General features: G+C 44.1%; 1 protein-coding gene across 2 annotated transcripts in view; it reads left to right on the top strand.

The window, feature by feature from the left end:
• CYYR1 (cysteine and tyrosine rich 1) overlaps positions 1-16838 on the top strand; it is a 58653-nt gene extending 41815 nt beyond the window's left edge. For both annotated transcript variants that reach the window (XM_064644019.1, XM_064644021.1), the window contains exons 3-4: positions 6227-6384; positions 9461-16838. In XM_064644019.1, the coding sequence (XP_064500089.1) occupies positions 6227-6384; positions 9461-9594 (292 nt within the window). In that variant the 3' untranslated portion in view covers positions 9595-16838. The remainder of the gene's footprint in view (positions 1-6226; positions 6385-9460) is intronic.
• The last annotated feature ends 5560 nt before the right edge of the window (positions 16839-22398 follow it).

The following is a 22398-nucleotide window of genomic DNA, read 5'->3' as shown; positions in this document are numbered from 1 at the left end:
TAGGGGTGCAGGAGGATCTCAGGCAGGGGGAGCAGCTAGAGCAAGACCTCACTTTCTATGTGCTCCTTTTACTGTGGCAGCTACCATGGCCTTTCCAGGATTGCTTATTTGAAGCGCTTTTGCAGCACTGCTGGCCAAGCGGCACCTCTGGCAGTGTGTTGGGGAGAGTAACGTATGGTTTGGCATGGGGGAAGCAAGCATAAAATGTGTACATATTTTTCAAAAGCCAAATTGTCTGAAAAGTCTGTCTGACGATAGCCCAAACCAGAACAAGCTGTAATTACATATCCTTTGGGTTCACAGTTAATGTGATATTTCTCTCTGGTTTTGCAAGTGTGCCACAGTTATGCTTCAGTGGCTCGGCAGCCTTTTAACAAGCTGTAGAAGGTACCCTGTTGCTCAGGCCCTGGCAGTACTGAAAGGCAGCATATCCTTTAACCCCGTGCAAGATTATGTAGCTTAACAACAGGGAGCAGTCTCAGAGCGGTGACTTGTCCACATGGAGCTGGGAGAAGGGAGGTTTACCCTTTACCTTTTCATTGTACAGCTGCTACTCAAGGTATTCCGGTGCTTGAGTTAATAGTCCTGCAACTATAACAAGGTAGAGAGGGAATGGCACGGAGGAATCTATTTGGAAGGAATTAGGCATTTACAACACACCTTAAATACAGGATAATAAGGAGTGAAAGAAGGGAAATACTGTCCAAGTACAGTCTGTACCTAGTTTTAACATGGGCAGACAGGATTTGTTTACGGAAGCAGACAGTCACCACCTTCCTCCCTGTGGTAAAAAGTGTGTTTTAAAAAAGTACTAGTTGGAATTTTGTGTAAGTACACCTTGCAAAACAGAACCTCAGAGGCAAGCCTGGTCCACTTGAGTTGCCACTCTGTAAACTAATCACTTGATCTAAAACAGGAGGCAGCAGCTCTCTTGACTGCTTAACTGATTTCCAATTTGGGTGGCTTTTCAGTCCACTCTACCCTGGTGTCTGTGTTCCAGGGCTGTAAAACTGTTTTAAGAAGGCTGCTAGCTCAGCCCTGGGGTACCCAGCTGACTCGGCCACTCCTCCATCAGCTTTTGCTGTGAGGTTCTCAAGGCACCCGAACTGTAAAGCCAAAATGCCCTGGATAGCAAAGCCAGTCTCTTATAGGATCAGTCACTAGGTGGTTTTGTCCTTATGAAAATAAAGGGACAACCGTGGGGAGGGGCAAACCCTCCAGAACAGGCCTGCCTGCTCTGGTGGAGGCAGGAGGAAATGGCATGTGACCCTGCTGCAGTTCTGCTGTCGGTCCAAGTAACCCGGGGTTTGCCAACCAAATCAAGTAAATAGCCCAACACCGCCTCTCTCCAAAATCACATCAAGTCTGATTAAGAGTCCAAGGAGTACTTTTTCCCAAACATGAATGGCTGGATCAGAATATCAAAGATCATCGATTTTTTTTGTGTTTTATTTTATCTCAGAGAATGAGTTTAAAAAAAATCCCTTATCAGCTTCTTTTTGAATGCCTGAAAGGGGGAAAAAATAACGGGCATTTATTAATATTAGCAGTAGTATTCCAAAGTGCATTGCATGCATTGTTATTAATATTATTCTAGAGATGCAGTGCCAGCAAATCATAGATACAGAGTTGGCAATAAATTAATTGGAGAACTAATAAAGTACTGGAAATTAGGAAAGATGATGAGATGGAAGAGATCAGCTGAGCAAAGAGAAGACTGAGAATGGCGTGTCTTCCTTGCAGTAATATGGTAATGAATATAGCGAAGGCAGAGTGGGAATACTGATCCTCACGTGCTTCTCACAACTTGCCATGCTCGATCAAATTGCTGTAAAATTGCTAACGTGAGCAATTACAGGATGAAAAGACCTTTATGCCAATATAAATGCAGAGCACTGCCCCCTCTGCAATGATAGTTTCTAAATTGATACAGTATTACAGAGTGAGCTGGGCTTTGGCAAAACTGGTGGCTCAAGCTCACCTGTGCTACTTTGAGCCTGTGTCCTGCAGTAGAGGACACAAGTCTAGGCACTGTATCAGAAAATCCAGGGCCTGTAAATACTACATAATGCATCCAGGGGAAAACAACCCTAACTCCCACATGACTAGGTGGGCTCTGGACGGACATTATCTCCCAGAAATGAGACTTGGTACTGTGGTAAATAGTGCCATAAAACCTCAGTTTCCCACTGTTTGATAGCCAAGAGAAAAATAAATCTAATATTGTGGATTATTTAGGCAGGAAATAGTGAAGAATACAACAAATGCTACTCTGCAGCTCTGCAGCTCTCAGAAAACAACAGAAGAGGTTGAGAAAAAGCGCAAGGAGGGGTGACTGGGGTAATCAGAGTGTGAAGAGGTCCCTCTGTAGGCAGAGCAGCCAAGAGATACTGGGCTCCTGCAGGACATCATAGAGTTGGCTGCCAGGGGAGATGCTAAAGGTCTGTAAAACCATGGACTATGCAGAAGGAAGGGCTTGCTGGTGGGTGACGAGCTGGAGGCTGGGAGCCTCTCGTGAAACTATTGGGCATTCAGTTCAGAATAGTCCAGAGGGGACAGTTTGTCAGGCACACAGTGGTTTTAGACTGACAGAGGGCATGTTTATATTAGATATTAGGAAGAAGTTCTTTACTCAGGGGGTGGTGAAGCACTGGCACAGGATGCCCACAGAAGCCGTGGATGCCCCATACCTGAAGGTGTTCAAGGCCAGGTTGGACAAGGCTTGGAGCAACCTGGTCTGCCGTAAGATGTCTCTGCCCACAGCAGGGGGTTTGGAATGATATGATCTTTAAGGTCCCTTCCAGCCCTAACCATGCTATGATTCTGTTACAGTTAAGTTGGGGAACTCTTTGCCGTGTGAGGCTGTGGATGCTAAAATTTGCGTGAGTTCAGGATGAGGCTTGACAGATTTGCAGAGAAGAAATCCAGTGAGTTAAAAATGAAACCAACCTGTCTGTGTCAGAAAGTTGCTGAGGAGGCAACTCTTTGGAGAAGGCCGGGAGGGAATATTTTCTCCCTTTTTTAAAGTGCCATGCCATACCAGATGTGAAGTTAGGGCAGAACCCAAGGAGCAGAAATGGAGGCTGACCATTGTCCTGGCAGGATTTGGTGCTGAGAAGGTGCAACCTGATATGTGGAGTCAGACTGCTCCTGCTTTCACTGGAGGCCATTGTGAGAGGCTGCAGGTCTCTGAATCATGATGGGTTTACATTTTGACTCATTGTCAGAGACTGGCATAGTGTTATATATGTGCTCTGTTATATACATGTGTGAGAGAACATCTCCCTAAGTCCTCTCAAACAGGTCCTTTTCGAGTCAAACACTTGATTCCTGGAACAGTTTCATGTGTGTGGCACTGGGTCTGATGTGAAGCCCACCGGGACCCGTGAGCACCTCTATCCTGGTACTCAGTCAGGCTGTAACTGGACTGTAAAAGTGACCTATATCTTTTGCTCCGTCTCTCAGGCTCTCTTTGCGTAACCATCCATAGGTGGTCTAAATTTACCACTGCAGTGTGAAAACCTGAATCCACAGGCAGAAGTGGGTCTGCCTATTTAAACCGCTTTTTGTCCTGATTTCAGAACTGTGAGCAAGACTTGCGCTTGCCAGTTTTGTCAGCAAAGCTCAGCTGGTGAATATTTTCTTTGATGACCATTTTTGTTTCTGGTTCATGGCTATACCAGCAGGAGCTATGGTAGGGACCAGCAAAAAAATGCCTTAGAATTCCTTGTTTTACTTACTGACCTGGGTTTGCTAGGCTGGCAGAAGTGGCTCTTACTTTTCAGTATAGTTCTGTTTAGGCTGAGAGGCCTTCAGATGCAGGCAGATGCAGAGGGACTTTCTACAGCTGTCTTGCCCATGAAGAGTGCAGCACATCTCTCAGGGCAGATGTCATGTGGCATCTGGCTGACCACTTCTGGAGCAAACAGGATACCTTTGCTTTTGGAGACAGCTGAGACAAACGGTTTTAAAACTGTGTTTAAAGTGGGCTTTGTTAATCCAGGAATCTTAATCTAGCACTGGGAAGGTAACATGTGCTGCGTGTTACCCACTTCTGTGAGTTTTTATGATGGAGGTTGAGTTTTCCTCAGGGTGCAGCTGTTTGGAAGTGCAAGAAACTGTTGTGTTTTCTGGGATTCGAGAAGATCAGCTGGGCAGAGTGTCCCAGGGATGCAGGATTATGCCCAGGATGCATGGGCAGCAGTGTACGATGAACAAAGCAGAAGTGCAGTTCAGGACAGGAGGCCAGTGGTCAGCAGTGGCTGGTTCTGCTGCTGGGAATCCACCTGGGAGAGGGATTATTTCAGTGTAAGCGAGATCCCTGCAACTCTGGGATGCAGAGCTCACATAATTCATCCACTAAGGGGATGGAGCAAGAGCAGTAGCTAATCACTGCTGTTTATAATAGGGATGCTGTGATTTTTTAATTGTAGTATTATTAGAAAACTTTCTGGAATGGAGAGAGTATTGTGTTAAAGTGTCTCCTGAATCAAACTGTTGTCTCATATGGCATTTTCTCTCAAGGGTGGTGATAATGTTCCCAGAGAGAGCAGGATGGGAAAACTGGAAGTCTCTTGATCACATCTTCCAAGATCATCATACTTCCTTTTTGTTAGATGCAAGCTACTGTAGATGTGTTCCTCAGTTACTCATGGTGGTTAATACCAAAGCACTTTAGCACATCAGTGTTTTGAGCTGCTGGTTTTATGGCCAGGTGTTTGCTGTCATGATTAAGCTTTTGTAAAATAGGTCTTTATATATTCTGCAAAATATTAACAGTGTGCTCTCCCTGCACACTCTTCATTCATTGCTACGTTACAGCAGAGAATAATTTAGCTCCCTGGAAGTGTATTTCAGTAAGACAGCAAGTGGTCTGTGTTTACTTATGCTGTACAATTCAGTGATTGTACTGCAAATCTTGGCCAAGTTCCTGAATATTTGGGGCCTAAAAACAAGCTCTTAAATTCATATTTAGGCTCCTACACAAAAGGTCTTGTTTTTCAGCTGTTGAGTCCATCCTGACTCTTGCTGAGTGTTTGGAAGCCAACGGTCTATCAGCATTTTGAAAATTGGGCCTGCTATGTGTTTCCATGACTGTATGGGGGAGCTAAGCTATGGTTTAGACTCCTTTTAATGTTTTTAGTATTGCAGAGCCTGTTTTATTCTATAGGTTGCAGTAATTCCTACTGGGGCTTATTCACATTCACAAACTATCAGTTTGGATTGATTAAATATCCAATGAAAAGGTTGTCAGCAAGGTTGCTATTGGAAGACTTTGCTGGGAGATGAAGAGATGCACAGAGTAGGAATATTTCTGGCAAGCCACTGGGCTTTTTTCATAAAAGGGTATGCTGTAAATACCATCTTTCATGTAACATATGCTTCACTGCCTGTGGCTGACAACAAACCTGAGTGAAGTAGGGTTCATCAGAAAGGCTGATTTTACCCTGAGTATTCCTGGGAGCTCTTCAGTGCCTCTTGGTGAGGTTTTTCTCCAATGTGTCAGTGCACTAAGGCTTTCTTTCCTTTCTCTGTATTATAATTTCAAGGAAAGTCTGATTCATTACTTCAGGGGCTGAGCTAAATTTCCTCTGGACCATTTTAAAAGAAATCATATAAGCCTCAAATACTTGTGTTGGCTGCAGTGGCAGATGTGTGAAAGAGTGGGCATTCGCTTTGCTTCGTGCCACTCATCCTGGAGAAGAGGAGGCTCTCCTTAATCTGTGGGTTTAGAAGCACAACAGAAGGACTTTTTGACCTAAGATGAAACAATGACAGTATTCCTGTGGAAGCACAGCATGCACATGGATGCTTCTGGAATATATTACTGGGGATAACTTGTGCTTTCTTTTCAAAAGAATATCATACCAATGCCTTAGAGGGAAAAAAAAGTCTTGTGTGATGAGGGGAAAGAGAAGGAATTATTCTTGATAGTATTTAAAAGTAGTTAAATTCAAATGGCCCTGGAATGGAAGGATTTAATATATGGTAAATCAGCAGAGTGATCTGGCACAATTGCAAAGGCAACTTTGGAAGTGTTTCTTATTTTGGTCTCTGAGATCATTCACTTTTACTATTCACATGCCCCAATGGATCAAAATTTGCAGCATTTTCAGTTGTCAGCATGCATTTATTTTCTTAAATATGAGCTGTTCCTGAGAAAAAAATTTTGTTTTGTAAACGTTATTTGGCTGAGACTGACTGCATGTTTCCATTCCTCTTGCAGAGGCACAGCAATAGCTGGAATTGTTTTTGGCATAGTGTTTATAATGGGAGTGATAGCTGGGATTGCCATCTGTATCTGCATGTGCATGAAGAGCAACCGTGGGACTCGAGTAGGGGTCATCCGGACCACGCACATCAACACCATCAGCACGTACCCAGGTAAGGGGGCAGTGTGACAGCCCTGCAGGAGTGCCTGTGGTCATGGCAGGAGTGTTGTCTTTGGGTGCTCACAGCTCCACAGTGAGCGAGGGGTGTGACTACAGCAGGAGGCTCCTCTCTGTCCGGAGGGGGACGGCACAGCTCCCTGCTGAGGAACACAGGACAGCTCCGTGTGCACAGTGTCTGTCAGTGCATCACTCTGCCCGGGCTGATTTATTCAGCTGCTCAGTGGGCTAATGAGGTCTGGCCGGGTGCCACACTCACACAGCTGTGTGCCTTGCAGTGCCTGCAGGAGCGTGTTGAGTCCTCGCTCAGGGCAGTGCTGCATTGTGCAGGACAGACCTCCCTGAGCCAGAGGCTCTCTGGCAACAGATCAGTTGTTCTTCTTTTGTGATCTGGTTCTTGTATTTGTTCTTGTTCACATGTAGCCAGCTCCTTTCCATTGTCCAATATAATGGGGGCCCAGCACACCATAGAGAGGGGAAAACCTGGACAATAAGGACTGTGGGTCAGAGTGCAAAGGCTTAAAGTGGTGATGTGGGGTCTAATGCAACCTGACCTGGCTGGTACTTGGCCAGAGCTCTTGAGCCGTGCTGGGGGCTGCAGATCCCCCATGACTTCTACAAAGGCACGCGGGCATCTCCGCAGGGTGTTCTGTGCTGTGTGTCCCAGGAGGGACTGCTGGCTGGGATGCAGGGCTGGATCCAAGTAGCTCTCTGTATCCGCCTGGCACCATGCCTGAACTGAACTGATAGGAATTTGGAGAGTGGTCATAGATCTTAGAATGGCTTGGGTTGGAACGGACTTTCGAGGTCTTCTGGTTCTAACCCCCTGCCACGGGCAGGGACGTGGTGCAGAGGTGCCTGTTGTGCCTTGGTCAAAGTTGGCTGAGTATTGGAGTTCTCAGTTCAGTCTTCTCTGTGGATTCACACTGTTTTGATGTAATGGTTTTTTAGGTGCAGGCAGCAGCAGGGGAGGTGCAGAGCCTAAGCCAGGTCTGGCACTGAGCTGATAAGCTGTCACAGGCTCTGGGGCACCCCAGAGGACAGCAGGGACCCCTCATGGGTCTGGTGCAGTGGAATTGTGTCCATAATGAGTGCGAGCTGGTACATCAGGCTGTATCTGAGTCAGCTCTGTTGCAGAGCCACCCACTGCACCACACTTGTCAACTCACACCAGTCTGGGACTGGGGAACAGGAGCACCAAAAGAGGTGGCACTGAGCCAGCTGGAGTCTGCAAGGCTCATTTGTCTGGACTCCCCACCTAGCACATGAAAGTGGCTGCATTGTTGAAGAGCAAAGCAGACCCTGGAAACAGCATAATGATATTTATGCAATTCAGTGACATTGTTAATTATAAATCCAGGAGCGATTGCCTTGGGATAACTCTGAGAGTTCACAGTAATAAAATGCAAAGGTGTTTCATGCATGAAGTCCCTTCATCCCACTCTTAGAGATTCCCTGCCTTTATATTCCCTCCTGTTGCAAAGGTTGCAGCAAACCCCAGGTGGATTATGTATACTTATAGGCAAGCTATGCAATATTTATTACGTATTCCTTTATCACACTTACCAGTCTTAGTGTCTGTTTTCTCCCTCATGCTCTTACTTTCCAGTTGAACTGAAAGCCTCTATAATCATCTTTGTAATTGCAACATTGTTTTGCATAGAGAGATGTGAAATGACAGAAAACAGCAATATTCTCAACCATGTATTGCTGAAGAGCTACTTCAGAAACTCATAGTCGCTGCAAGCTGTAAAAACAAGAGCAAAGTGAAAACTCCGGGGTTCTAGCCTTTTCCTCCCCAAGTCTGCTCCTGCAATGACTCACCCTTATCTCCCCACCTCCAGGCAGTTTGACTCCACACGCTCCCAGTTCCTGGTGCAAACATTAGTTCGAGCAGTTCTTCCTCTCAGCAGCAGCAGCAGATTTTAGAGGATGGGGAAGCTCTGAAATGATTTTTGTGTTCCCCGCTGTCATGAACACTTTTGGAGTAATGACTGATCTGGCTTTGGCTGAAGGGCTTGTGACCAACCCTCCCTCTGTTTTGGACAGGAATGGCCTCAGCCACAGCAACAGCCCAGTTTTCGGAGAGCAGGGCGTGCTTTCCATGGCACACTGGGATTTGAGTCTCTTCCCCCCATCACAAACATCCTGGGTTTCTGTTTTCTCTCTATGCAAGTGCTATTTCACTGCCAGTCTGCCTGAGACATCTAGGGAGGGAATAGGAAAGCATCCGTGGTGACATAAATGGAGACATGAGCAGACTCAGGACCTTAACAGTGACGTGGTCACATGAGCAGACTCTGGACCTTAAAATTTTAGAGACTACTCTAATGGGATGTTGACATGGGAGCCTGCAGTTCCTACCATGCTGTCATTCTGCAGCATTTACTGTCTTTTGTCACTGAATGGATCTGTCTTCTCTAAGATGAATAGAAGTAGTTGAGAAAATGTTTTCAGTTGCTTGTGAATATTTTTGTTGTCTCCTAAATGCCTGACTGAGTTTACAAATGCTGGACTCTCCTCAGATGTCCCCATGGGTATGTATGAACAAGGGGGAAAGCTTTGTTCTTCCTCAGCCCGAGCCATGGTGGGATGTCCAGTGTTTGCCCTGGGAGGTGAGATGCTGCTGTGCTTGCCGTGTTGTGGAATGTCACACATCTCCTGGGGATCCAGAGGGTGTTTGAGAGATCTGTGGAAATCAAGAGCCCTGGCTGCCCTGTCGTTTTGGGACAACATACATTCCGTGTTGCTGCTGAAGGAGGTGGAAGGGAGTGGATCTGATAAACACCCAGCCTTCCTCCCATGGTGACATCTGCTATACAGACATTCAAACACTGTTACCAGCACAGCGTGTTGGTGGCACACGGGTAGGAAGGGAAGGAAAGGGCAAAAAGCGAGGACTCGCATTGATGTGAAGTGACTGTATAAGGGCAGCCTGAAAAACAACTGAGTGCATTGCCAGGAGATTTTGTATCAGTTGTGTGGAAATCTGGATGTCAACAAGGAAATACTTGAGGCTTGCATCTGAAAAACAGATTTTTAACTATGTCTTTTTTTTTCTCCCATTGCAGTGGCTCCACCACCATACAGTTATGAATTTGAAATGGAGTACCCAGCTGACCTACCTCCACCTTATACTCCAACCCCACAGACTTCAATACAGTATCCCCCACCCCCTCCATACCCTGGATATTCAGGGAAATAATTACATGTCTTCACATGGATATTGAGTGCCTATTGCAACAGCCAGCACTGTTGGGACAGTGTTACCGGCTCAGGGACAAGTAGGGTGGGGTGTGCATCAACACGTATGGCCCAGCATTGGAATAACCTGGAAAAGTTGCCATAGCTCAGGATGAAGAAAAATCCTGTCCATTATGGACCGTCATGTTTTGTGATTAAACAATGCATGACCAAAGAAACAGTTCCTGTAAGCTGGTGTCTGCTGAGTGGTGCTCAGCATCAGTCTTATCTTCAGCTGCAGCATGTGGGAGTGGGGCTTTTCCTGTGTGGGAACATGCAGGTGGCGCAAATGGTTCAGCAAGCTGTTTCAAAAGCACAAGAGCCAGCTGCTGGGGCTTATTTTGGGGGGAAAACTCCAACTGTTGTCTTGAAGTAACCACTATGCCTTCCTTGAAACAAGGGGAATAAGGAAGAACAAGGAATACTGAAGCTGTTTTCGTTTTCCACTTCCAGCCAATAATAGCCAGTGATCACTGTGCTTATTGGTCTGATAAGCATGTTACAAAGAGAAGTGCTGTTGGAGTTATGCAGTAACTAAAAAATGATGGGTATTATTTTTGGCCAAGTTTGAGACTAGTTTGTAAACTAAAGTGTTAACATAAAGAGCATTTTTGTATGTGAAATACACTAATTTATAGCTGATTTACTTTTGCCTGGACTTAAATACTCTATACATTGGAAATATGCTACAATGCCTTTTTTATCAGCAAATGATACTTGGATTTTATTATAAAAATACTGAATTGGCAAAACTCACAAGTGGTAGAAGAAATGCAAACCAAATATTAAAACACCTCAGGTTTGTCTTCAGTTGGATTGCATAAAGGCTTTTTTTTTTTCCAAGTCATACTGTTTACCGGTAATAAGGATATTCAACCTGACCAAAGAGATGAGCATAGAGACTGTGAGGATCATGTTACTTTTGAATGTTGTCTTGGGCATTTTAAAAATCTAGGTCACTAAGTAATACTTTTTGCATTTGTCATGCATATTGTTCAAAATTACTTATTCTTTGCTATGTACAGTCCAGACCTTTATGATTTAAAATGTTCCATGTCCTTAGGAGGCTAACTGTAATTTAGCAGCAGCTGTTTGACTTCAGAAAAGAATATTCTATTGCCTAAAGCATCATCCTTCAGTGGTAAGACTGTTATTTTTCTCAGATTTATATGCAAACTACAAACACGGTGGTTCTCTTCAGCGGTGTAAAAGTGCTGAATGCCCTTAGTTTGAATTGAGTGTCTGGGCAGTTTAAGAATGCTACAGCCAAAAATACAGCACCTGGAGTTCAGGACAGCCGTGACATCAGGTCCATCTCAGAGGGAGAGACTGAAAGTTACTGCTGATTCCTGGAGATCAGAATGCATTTAAATGTTTTCCATTGTAGCCCTCACCTTATTTTCAGGTGTATCCACGTAGTAATGAATAAAAAAGCAACTTGCAAGACATGGTACCATATCCCAGTGGAGTCAACTGACAACCTCTCATTACCCCCCAAGTCATACTTTTGGCATTCAGTCCTCATTCAGGGAAGAACTCAAGCAACATTTAACTTTGAGCATAAAAGTTATTCAAAGGCATTCTCAAAACAAGACCTTACTGACTGTTCTTGCTCAGGTTTTGCAGTTGTATTTGTCCTTTGCAGGCTGACTAAACTTATCCCCTCGAAACCCCACTTAAAAGCACACATGGCCTCAGTCCTCATCAGTACAAGTTCAGAAGATCTGTGTTGTGGTCCTTGGCCAAGCTGAGCCTTGGGTCATCAGCCCATTAGCTACCAAGGCATTTGTGACCCAGTCGGAGGAAAACTGAGCTGCATCAAAGGTTTATGGTTGCTGCTGGTTAACGAGACTCAAATTCTCATTTCTGTTTTGCTGTTCAGAGGTGACAAGTCCTGAACTGGCTTATCCTTACAATTACTTCTGCTCTGTGCTGTCTTCTGTGACATTTCAGCTGTTGCCCTGACCTCTCAAGAGATCCCAGTTGAAATCCTCCCATGAAGGGGGCAACCTTTTGCGTGCGGTGTTTTGGCAGTCCCTGCTCAAAACCGTCTGCTGCTATTGATGTGCCTGCCAACATCGAGACCAGCATGAAGAACAGAATAAACATAGGTTTCCCTGCAGAAAACCCAGTTCCTACTGCATCATTTTATGCTAGTACCTCAGCACTTTCTAGTTGATCACACTGGATGATATTTTGGTGCCAAAAAATTACCTGTAGATAATGAGTATTGTCATTTTCTCATTCCTGTATTTTATTTCTTTGTGCGGAACACGGAGACACACAAATCAATGAGCAGTTTGTATTTGTTGAATCCATTCTTCTGAAGAATACAGAGAAAGAAAACTATCCTACGGATCATAAATCTTCCCTGAGAGAAAGAATTTCTCCAGCCGTGACATTTGTCAGAACAAGTTATGAAACAGATTTCTTACATAAAAAGGAATTTCTGGAAAATTACTGAAAGTCTTTGATCACAGAGTCCCCTATTTCTTAGCCTTGGGATTATGTGTTGCCTCTGATGATGTTGCATAAAGGTCATAGTGACCAAAGTACCTACAACGTTTACATGACTTATTCCAGGGAAAATTATGGAAATGGGAAGTTGAGAATTTCGTACTGAGTGAGAGCTATTTGTTTGCTTTGAAAACAGCAGTGGGAATGTTGATTTTTGATGTTAATTGATGTTCTGCAGATCCATATAATACTGGGACATACCAGACATTGATTTTAATTTCAGAGGACACCACATGTCTTGTCCTTGCTAAGGGCATAAAACATAGGTGTTGCCATTTCAGCAAACCAGGTAGAACTAGTACAGAGTAGCTTAATTTCAGAAAGAGGTGATGATTGCAGTGAAAATAAGTAAAACTGAGAGAAACGGAGAGGAGGAGGGAGTCTGAGAGATTTACAAAAGCAAAGGAATAGAACAAAGAAGTTGCTGCTGAACAAATGGAAGCACTTGCCAATAGTGAAGTTATATTAGTTAAGTTTAGTTGAAAAAATTGAAGTGTTCCAGTACCTAAAGAGGGCTACTAGAAGCCTGGAGTGGGGCTTTTTACAAAAGCGTGTAGGGGACAAGCGGGAATGTTTTCTGAGGGTAAAATTAGATTAGATATTAGGAAGAAATTCCTCACTGTGAGGGTGGTGAAACACTGGAACAGGTTGCCCGGAGAAGCTGTAGCTGCCCCATCCCTGGAAGTGTTCAAGGCCACTTTGAATGGGGCTTGGAGCAACCTGGTGTAGTGGGAGGTGTCCCTGCCCATGGCAGGGGAATGGAATGAAGTGAGCTTTAAGGTCCCTTCCAACCCAAACCACTCTATGGTGCTATGGTTCTTTGTGTGAAAACATGTAATTTCTTCAACACCTCTGCATTCAAAGTTCCTGCAGCACAGATATTGCCAGCCAGTGGTCCCTTATTCTGTCTGACAGGAATAGCTTGTGGATCATTGCATTAGTACAAAGAGTTTTTACTTAGTCACACGGACTTTTTTCATCTCATTGCCCTGCATCATATTGTAAAGAAAAAACCCCGCAAACCTGAACATGTAATCTATGGCCGAGAAAGGCCAAAGGATCTTTTGCTTTTCTCTCTTGGCAGCAGACATTATCACTAATTGGTTGGTCAGTGTAGTGTTGCCCTGGATGTTCATGGACTTGAACCAAATGCTGCTGGTCTTACAGTGTCAGGCTGCTCTGCCTTTGGTTCACAATTTCTGGTCTGCGCTGGGGAAGCCGAGAGGGAAGGTCTCCGTGTGAGGAGTACAGGGCCTGGTCCTGTGAGCCTTTCTCCTTGGTTTCCTAGTTTAGCACATTAGATGGCTGCCTGGTTGCACAATTGCTGTTAGGGATTGGAAGCAGCAGGAATTGCAGGTGCTTACAAGGGCACATATGCTGGCATATGCTCTGCTGCCAGTCCTCTTTTGTGGGAAAAAAAAAATCTGTGTGATGTCTTAGTCATGTATTGGGGATATTTCAAGCCATGATTCATTTCACAAACTTGATTTAGTCTGGCATTTCTTTAACTTTTTTTTTTCCCCCAGAAAGAGCTACTTTGAAACCAGCTCACTCTCTGACAGCCTACTGTTTCTAGGGTATATACCAAACAGCAGGAGACATCTCTTTAAGAGCTAATGACCCATTTGGGAGACTTTACAAATTAGGTAATAACCAGTTGGAGGAGTTAGAAGGCCAAGGTAAAGCCAGGGGAAGTTAATGGGGTAGTAGACTGCCATTACCTAAATTACATACTCTGATGAAAAGATCATTAATGTTATTATAAGCCATTTTTAATTAATGAAAAATGTAGCGATTTGCTTTCTCAGTGTTGGTAACTTTGAAAGATGCAGTTTTACCAGTGTACTAGACCAGATTTTCAATACTGCCACAATGAAAAGATTAGTTTGCTCTGTAGAGCACCGGGATCGATATTAACAGTGTTCTTGATATAGCAGAAATAGAGTCTTTCAATTTAAAGCAAATGTTCTCAAGATTTCATTTGTGAAATCACAATGATATTTTTTTGGATGTAATGGGATAGTTCATAAAGCACTGATGGCTGTCTATTAGAATAGTAAATATTTAGCATTTCTATATTCACTTTCATCCTGGAAGCTCTCCAAATGCTTTACTAACTAGAAAAATAATTGTTTTAGTCACTGTGGAATAAACCCAATAGATATTTAACAGCACATAGTAATAGTGTCTAACACCCTGGGGCAGAAATTGCACAAAAGAATTAAGGGCAGTTAAATATATTTCTTCTGTTTCCCTGAAACATCAATATTTGTAGAAAACACCTCAAGAAAATAATGACCAAAACCTTGTATCAGGTGGCTCCTGTGATTACTTTCCAATGGGTACACCCATTTTTTCACTGCAGCAATGTCTGAGGAGCCCCTGTCCAAGCCTGACTTGTGGTGCACCCATTGTAACCCCCTTCCCACTCTGTTGTGATTTTAGTGTACAGCCAAAATGGACAAACAAGCAGAGGACTGAAGAAAGGAGAGGTGATGGTCCCTCACTTCAAAAAGGGAAAGAGAGATAGAGAAAAGCAAAATGGTCAAGACTTTTTTTGTTCTTCAGAAGACAGCTCAGTGTCACTTTATGAAGAGAACAGTGAGCAGGGAGTATGTTGAAGAGCTGCCATAGAGTCAGGAGAACAGCCAAGGGAAGGATCTAGGGAGCTCCAGCTCCAGGATTGTGTAGTTTAGGGTTCAGGAGACAGTAACCAGTTTTCCAGTTTGCTGCGAAGATTAGATGGTCAATATTTACACAGCTCTGAAAATGAAACTGTTAATTATTTTTGTTATGCTGTGCACCATTAATATTTGCATCCATAGTGGGGAGTAGGAAAGGGCAGGCTTTGGATGCCATTGCTACCACAGTGATGACTAAGAGTGGACTAAAGCCAACAGAAACAAAAGGAAAGCCAAAGACTTAGGTGTTTCTGAAGAAAGTGTTTTTTAGGGTTTTTTTTGTCAGCCGAGCATATGGAGCTGGTTCCTCCATGGAGGCAAGCTGGCCTGCTGCCAGCAAAGGCAGCTGATTTTAGACAGCTGAAGCCTGCAGGAGGGAGGCTGGAGTGGGAACTGTGTTATGCTGGTTTTCCCTCGGCCTGTGACTTCACCTGACCCCTCTGCTCACCTGCAGGAAGGAGACCTGGTGGGAGATTTCAGGGCAGTCCTTCTTTCTGGCATGAGTGCCAAGCTGGCCATCTTAGCTCATGACCTTCGCAACACATCACTGATGCGTTCATTTTCAGGAACATGGGCAAAGACATTTTTTCATGGCCAGTAAGCAATCCCCACATTTCTCTCAGTGGATCCCACGTTGTATTGGTGGGAAGTCCTCCATTACAGGAACTAATCTGGGGACTGGTACCACCTTTCCCCAAGGTGTTTTCTCCCATCTTTGTTATATTACAACATATTTACCAGTGGCTCATCTCATCGCCCTTATTTTACATGCTCCCTTCAGATCCCTCAGGGCTGTGTCCTTATTTTGTTGCTGCTTGCCAAAGAGCTTTTCCAAAGAACACTGCTCACAGGGAAAACACCTTCCAAGCAGACCCTTTCTCCCCTGCATCACCACCACAGGGAGGCTTGGCTCTGCAAATCATCCATACCCTGGTGTTAAGCATCACCTTTTCTGCAGGGGAGGAAGGCCAGCTGTTCAGCAGCTACCCTGAGTTCACCCTTAGCCCAGACTTTGCTTGTGACGAGACTCTACTTTCTCTCCAGAAATCCAAATGTGGTCAGTAAGTTTAGAAAGAAGAAAAAGAAGTCAAGCCCATGTCTGCTGTCTGGTTTAGCTCAGGTCTGAGGGATATCCTTTTCCCTGTACTTTGTCACCTATCAAGTTGACAACACTGCTGTCTCCAGTTTTTTGAATGTTGCTGTTTTCCTTTGCTGTAGAGCATCTTTAACAGAAGGGGAGGGTATGTTACAGGCATCTGTGCAACTGCAAAGCCCAAACATTTCCTGGGGATGCCTTGTGATTTCGGTAGCTATAACTCCCTCCTTTGCATCTGGACCTTTATAAACAATCACTCAAGTAGAAAATTGGTTTTATGCTTTTTGTTGAGGTATAATACACTTCTGGCTTAATTTTTAGATATTTAATGTCCCTTTGGTCTTATGCAGGCGGTGAGTTGCTGGTTACTGGGCTGTGCTTAAACAAAATGGTAATCTGTGCTGGGAATCCAGCAAACCCATGTACTGGGACTCAAACTCCTTCATTATACCCTGAAATTTGAACAATAAATCTATGGCTATGGATTATATAGATTGTACAGCAGGATATGCAAAACATACATGTGCAGTAAATCTGCATACTTGTGACTGGGCCATGTTTGAGGCTGAGCATCATACAGTGAATTGCTTTATTTTGGTAATGGCCTTGTGGAGGTTGGGAACTTTCCTAGACATAAAGGGATGCCATGGTACCTGCCACTTATTGACAGCTAAGAGACAAGGTTGCTTCTGTACCTGCTACCTCACATAACAAGAATTTATGGAATCACCTCAGGCTGTCCTTGTCAATTATCATCATCATTATTTCTGTGTTTAAAAAACAAGACTGAGTTCTTGCAGGCATTCATCCGAAAAGTGCTGTGATAGTGCAGTCTCCACAACTGAGCCTTAGCTGACACCTTATCAGGTAAATTCTTGGGATTTAGGAATGAAAATAAATATGTATGTGCTGCACTGCTGTTCTTTGTTTGGTGGTGCTCTTCCTCTGAGGTGGAGGGTGGGGGACTGGGAAGTCAGCCGATAGGTGTGTGTGTGCACATAATGAATTTGGAGATAAACCATAATAACTTCTTGCCAACTAACTGTGACCCTTTGTTTAAGACATCTGCCACAGCTATGGTATTTTGTTTATTCATCTTCATCATCTACAAGAGACTGTAGCAAGGTAGAAGTGGTCCCTGATGTATCTGGGAGACTGCTAAAGTAAAACCAAATTTTCCCTAGGTCTCATTATGTGATATGATCAAACCAGGGCAGCTGAGCAAGCCTTTTCTGCTGGGGTGGTCTCCTTCTGCACAGCCATGAATCCTCCCTCCCCACTGTACCGGTACAAGAAGTCTAGGAAAAGTCACAGCATAAACATGTAGATTTATTGATGCTTATCTTTAAAGCCAGAAGAGTAGCAGCCTGATGTTCCCATCCCTTCCACACCTGCCATACTCATTTGAAAAAAGATCAGGAGCCCAACCTGTCTTCTTTCTGTAGCTGCTGAAGGCAAAGAAGTTCCTTTTGAAGCCTGGTCTACTCAGTGGTAAACTTGGACAGTGATCCTTCTGACATAAATAAGGATAATAAAAGGGACTGATTAAGAGTTTAGATCTTGGCTGTATGTGAAGTGAGGGAAAACAAAGCATCCCACTAGTTGGAGCTCCAGATTCACTGAAGTTTTAAAGCCCTTCTCCATCCATGGGTAATAGACTTGCCTTTGATCTTGATAGTCAAGATACCTGACAAGAGTTTTCATTAATGAAATAAGACAACAGTGATCAGTTCTGTCTGCAACTGAATAATAATTCTGGTCTAGGGAGAGCAAAGTGTCTGGTTTCCCTGTTCACCATGACCTTCACATAAGACTTGTGAGAGTGATGAAGTTGAATTAAGCAAAGTGGGAATCTACATCCAGAAATACACTTACTCATTCTCTATCAATTTGATGAGCTGGTATTTTCAACCTTTGCAATTGAAAAAGGCAGTAAGTCTCTGCCATTTTTTTATTCCATGCCCTACGAGTAAGAAAGGGGAGTGCAGGCTGACCTCTGGCACTAGCTCTGCCTATCCTTGCTTTCCTGCAGAACCTGGTGACAACACAGATGGAGCCTGAAGGGAATGGACACAGCTCTGAGCATCTGCATCCAGCATTGGGAGCTGTTAGGAAATTACATGGCCAGCTTTGCAGCCTCTATTCTGTTAATTTTTGAGACAGTATAGTTGCATTGCCTAAGCTGTCCATATCTGTGTGCCTACCCAGGAGCTGATAATATTTTCTTTGCCTTCCCAGCTTCTGGAAAAAAAACCCACAAAAATCCTCCTTCCTGTATGAGTGATCTATTGCTATAAAAGGCCAGTTCCAGTGGCTCTAAGGGCTAAACAAAATTATAAATCTCCCCTGGGCTTCACCTGAAGACTTCCTCACTTCAGGTAATTAGCTCCAGTCTACCCTGGGTACCAGGGCTGGAAAATGACAGCCAAGGATTTCTGCTGAGGGGGATTTCTCATGCTGGGCAGCGAGCGTGACTTTGGTGCTGCTTTTTTAAAATATGGTAATGCTATCTGTAATTTAGAAGTATTTCATTTATCCTGGTTATGAAAAGGAAACAGAACAACAGGAGGTAAGGGAAATTTTCAAGTGCAAATAAATCTTTCTGTTCTTCATATCTTGGAGGTCAGTGTTTGAAAGTAAGAAGCCATAGATAAAGATCTTCAGCAATTTTCAGTCTTCTCTTGCCTATATATTTCCCAAGTGGCTGTCAAGTGTTATTTCTTCCTGGTGTTGTCAGCTTCTATTGCCTGGTACAGGATATATATTTTAATTGACAGCCAGTAACAGCCATTCCAATCATAGTGAAAACCATATTTTATAGCCAGTATGGATGGAAGTCATAACTTGAGGATGTGTCAGTTACTTGTTGGAAATATGAATAATTGATACTGAACATAATACCTTTTCACAGTCTCTATTTATTAGAGACAATGCAATCAAAAATAGCTGCTTTTTTTTTTTTTCCCCAATGATTTCCTTTATGTGAGATTTGGTAGTCTGTGTAATTCAAGAAGAAAATTACTCGGCATCTAGTCAGGGTCTGAGTGAAGACTTGAACTTAGAAATGTGATCAGGCATGACAAAATATTCTGTTTTGCTCACAGTAATATTGAATACAAGGTTGACAGGTAGAAGTGTCATGCCATCATCATTCACTGAAGTGTGCTGGCAAGAATTCAGATCAGGGGTCTGCCTGGCAACGAGGAAGTGTGATTTTCACACTTGTACACCTGGGAGGGCAGTCAGAGGACAGGGCAGTCAGACCCCCAGTGGGGAGTTCCTCAGAGGCTTTGGGGAGACTGCACCACACGTCAGGACCACTGCCCCTGGCCCCTGGTCCCTGTGTCTTTGCTGCTGCCACTACTTGTGTTGTCACCTGTAACTTTGAGTCTGCATTGAGTCGAGTGAGATCTGATATCCCATCAAAGGCAGCCTGAGGACAGAGCCTTTTTAAGAAACCCTTTTGGTCTGAGCATCCACTCACGTGAACAATGGAGCTCCCAAGGTGTGTTCTGACTTCGCCGGAAACTAACATACCTCATATGACCTCTGGTATTTCTGAGCTTGGCTGAGGCTCACTGTTGGCTTTTATCTTGAAATTTAATTTTTACTGAGGGTGGAGTATGATTCAGAAACTATCTAAACCTTTTGCTGAGACCATGCCACTGACATCAGCTCTCTTGATGGCTGCAGGCTACCAAACTTGCCCTAAGCCCCTTAGTGGGAGGAAGGATTGTTACCCTGCATGTCAAGACCAGAAGGAATTTAAAACCATCTCAGTGGGTTGGGAGGTATCCATCTTCTAAACTTTGTACCTGATGCTGTAGGTTACCCAACAGACAGCCCACAAAAATGTTGTCTTTTGGTAAATGGAGGGTGAATACCAGTTGGAAAGGACAGTTTCATTTGGTTTGTTGATCCTTGAAATGAACACTTGGCCTGTGATTTTGGGAAAAGAAGGGGGTTTTTTTGCCCCTTTATTTTCCATGGTTGTTGAAAGCTGAATAAGCTTTCAGGACCTTGAGGCAAAAGTAATGAAATCACTAAATACAGGAAAGCTTTCCACCTATTCTGGTTTTGTGGCCCACTTGAGCTGAGATGAACTCATCTCCAAGTTTTTATCAGTTTTTCCTCTGTCTTTCTTGTCCATTCAGAGGGTTTTACCATGGAAGATTTGGAGGACCTTCCAAAATTTCCTGGGAATTTGCAGCAGACTCATTTAAGGGCAAGAGTCAGAGACAGGAAGGCAGCCGTCTGTCACATCGTCTGCCTGCACACATCCCCAGAACTGGTGGGTCTGAGAGGAGCAGAAGGGTTTTCAGCTCAGAGGCTGCTGATTGCCTGCTCCTGGTGGTAAATTAATTTTATCTTTGAAAGAGATTTACTGCATCTTTGCAGAGCTTTCCAGAAAATTCAGATTTATTGTTTGTGTGTTAATATATCTGTCCAGGAAAGCTCCAGGCTTAAATAAAGGTTGATGGAAAAAAAGGAAGGGAAAAAAAAAATGTTTTACCACAGGCTAAGCTAATAACCAGTCCAAGTGCAAAATCAAGTGGAAATAAAAGTCAGAGTTTTTTGTTTTAATACCGACGGCAACTTTCCTTTCCTCAGCCACACTCTGCAAACAACAGGAGTCACTCCTACACGCACAGTTTTTCAGTGGAATAATTAGCCACCTCACAGATTAAAAAACACTGGCAAATTCCTGTCTTTCACAGAGGGGAGACACAGGCTTTTAAAATCAGCTGAGCTGAAGAAAGGAAGAGCTCCCTTGCCATCTAAACCTGAACCAAAGCTGTAATTTTTTAGGTTTTATGCAGCGAACAGGATGGATCCTGGTGGCTGCCCTGTTGCAGCACAGCACAGCACCGCGGTGCCTCGCGCTCTGTGACGGTGTCACCGGCGCCTGCGTTCGGTGGGGTCCCTGTGCCGTGGGGACTCTGGGGCAGGGGGACATGGTGGAGCCAGTCAGCACTGCCAGCACAGCCGTGGGCTGCCCCTGCCAGCCCCTCTCCTTGGACTGCCTCCATGCCTGGTGGCTGGCACCTCATATCCAGCTGGGATATGCCAGCTTCTTCACGAAACGGTGACGGAAATGGGAGGTTAATGAGACTGAAGTCAGCAGGTAGTTTGGCAAATTATCTTTTTATGTCTGTAGTTGATTTTCACACATCAGTTCCCTCTCCCATTCCTCTGAAAGCTGCCTATTGAGCCAAAATATGAGTATGTGAGTAAAAGTCCCTTGGCACCAACTCTTCTGATCTGAGTGTAATTCCTCCTCTCCACAGGGTGCCCAGCTTTGAGTCTTTTTTTTTTCTTTTTCAAAAGAGGAACATGAATACTTTCACAGGTGAAATCCCAGCACAAGGTGACTGGATCATCCACAGATACGGTCCTTCATTGTGCCACATCAAAGCAAGCACAAGAAAATACCATAAAAAACCCTTGCAGGTGGAAATATTATACAGTGAGACCTGAACTATGCTCATTTGCTATCACTGGGCAGTCAGTTCATGGGTGCCCAAGCACAGATTTTGACAAACTCCATGAGAAACCACAGCCAACATGTTTGCTCTGGAAAAGAGCCTTCCTCTCCTGGGGATCAGGGGCCAGTGGTCTGTGGTTTGAGGGCTACCCATCATGCAGCATTCAGTTCTCCATGCCATGAAATATCTTCTTTCTGACTTCATGCTTCATTTTGAGCTGAAACATCCCTATTTTATGCTAATAGCTGCTTTAGTAACTGAGATTGTTTTCCCCTTTTCTTCACTCCCCAACATATAATTAGGGTTCCTGTTGGCATGTGGATGCCTCATTTGGCTACTTTACACTGTTCTTCCTGGGTGGGAGTTACTGTAAGGGGGTTAAGTACCTTATACCATAGTTACACTGAAAGAAAGTTGTACTGCTTCACATGCACTGTCATTTACTTGTAAGTGCTTCTCAGAAAGTCAAGGAAACTGCACATCCCTTTTATGTTACTCTCCAAGGCAGAGCCCTATCCCCCTTTTGGGGACTTTGTGGACACAAATCTGAAAAAAAACCCCAAACTAAGACAAAAACCAGATGTCATTTATCTGGACTTCCATAAGGCCTTTGACGTGGTCGCCCACAATATCCTTCTCTTTAAATTAGAGAGAGATGGATTTGATGGGTGGACTGTAAGATGGATAATAGTGGTTGGACAGTCACATCCAGAGGGTGTTGGTCAACAGCTCGGAGTCCCAATGGACATCAGTGACAAGTGATGTCTTTCAGGAGTCTGTACTGGGGCCAGTGTTAATATCTTCATCAATGACATAGACAAAGGGATCAAGTCCACCCTCAGCAGATTTGCTGATGACACCAAGCTGAGTGGTGCAGTGACACACCCAAAGGACAGGATGCCTCCAGAGGGACCTGGACAGGCTTGAGAAATGGAACCATGGGAATCTCATGAGATTTAACAAGACCAAGTGCTGGTGCTGCACCT

Source organism: Pseudopipra pipra, chromosome 2 (genome assembly GCF_036250125.1).
Source record: "Pseudopipra pipra isolate bDixPip1 chromosome 2, bDixPip1.hap1, whole genome shotgun sequence".
NCBI classification, from domain to species: domain Eukaryota; kingdom Metazoa; phylum Chordata; class Aves; order Passeriformes; family Pipridae; genus Pseudopipra; species Pseudopipra pipra.
The sequence above is the reverse complement of the archived record's forward strand: the minus strand, read 5'-3'. Positions and strand labels throughout refer to the sequence as shown.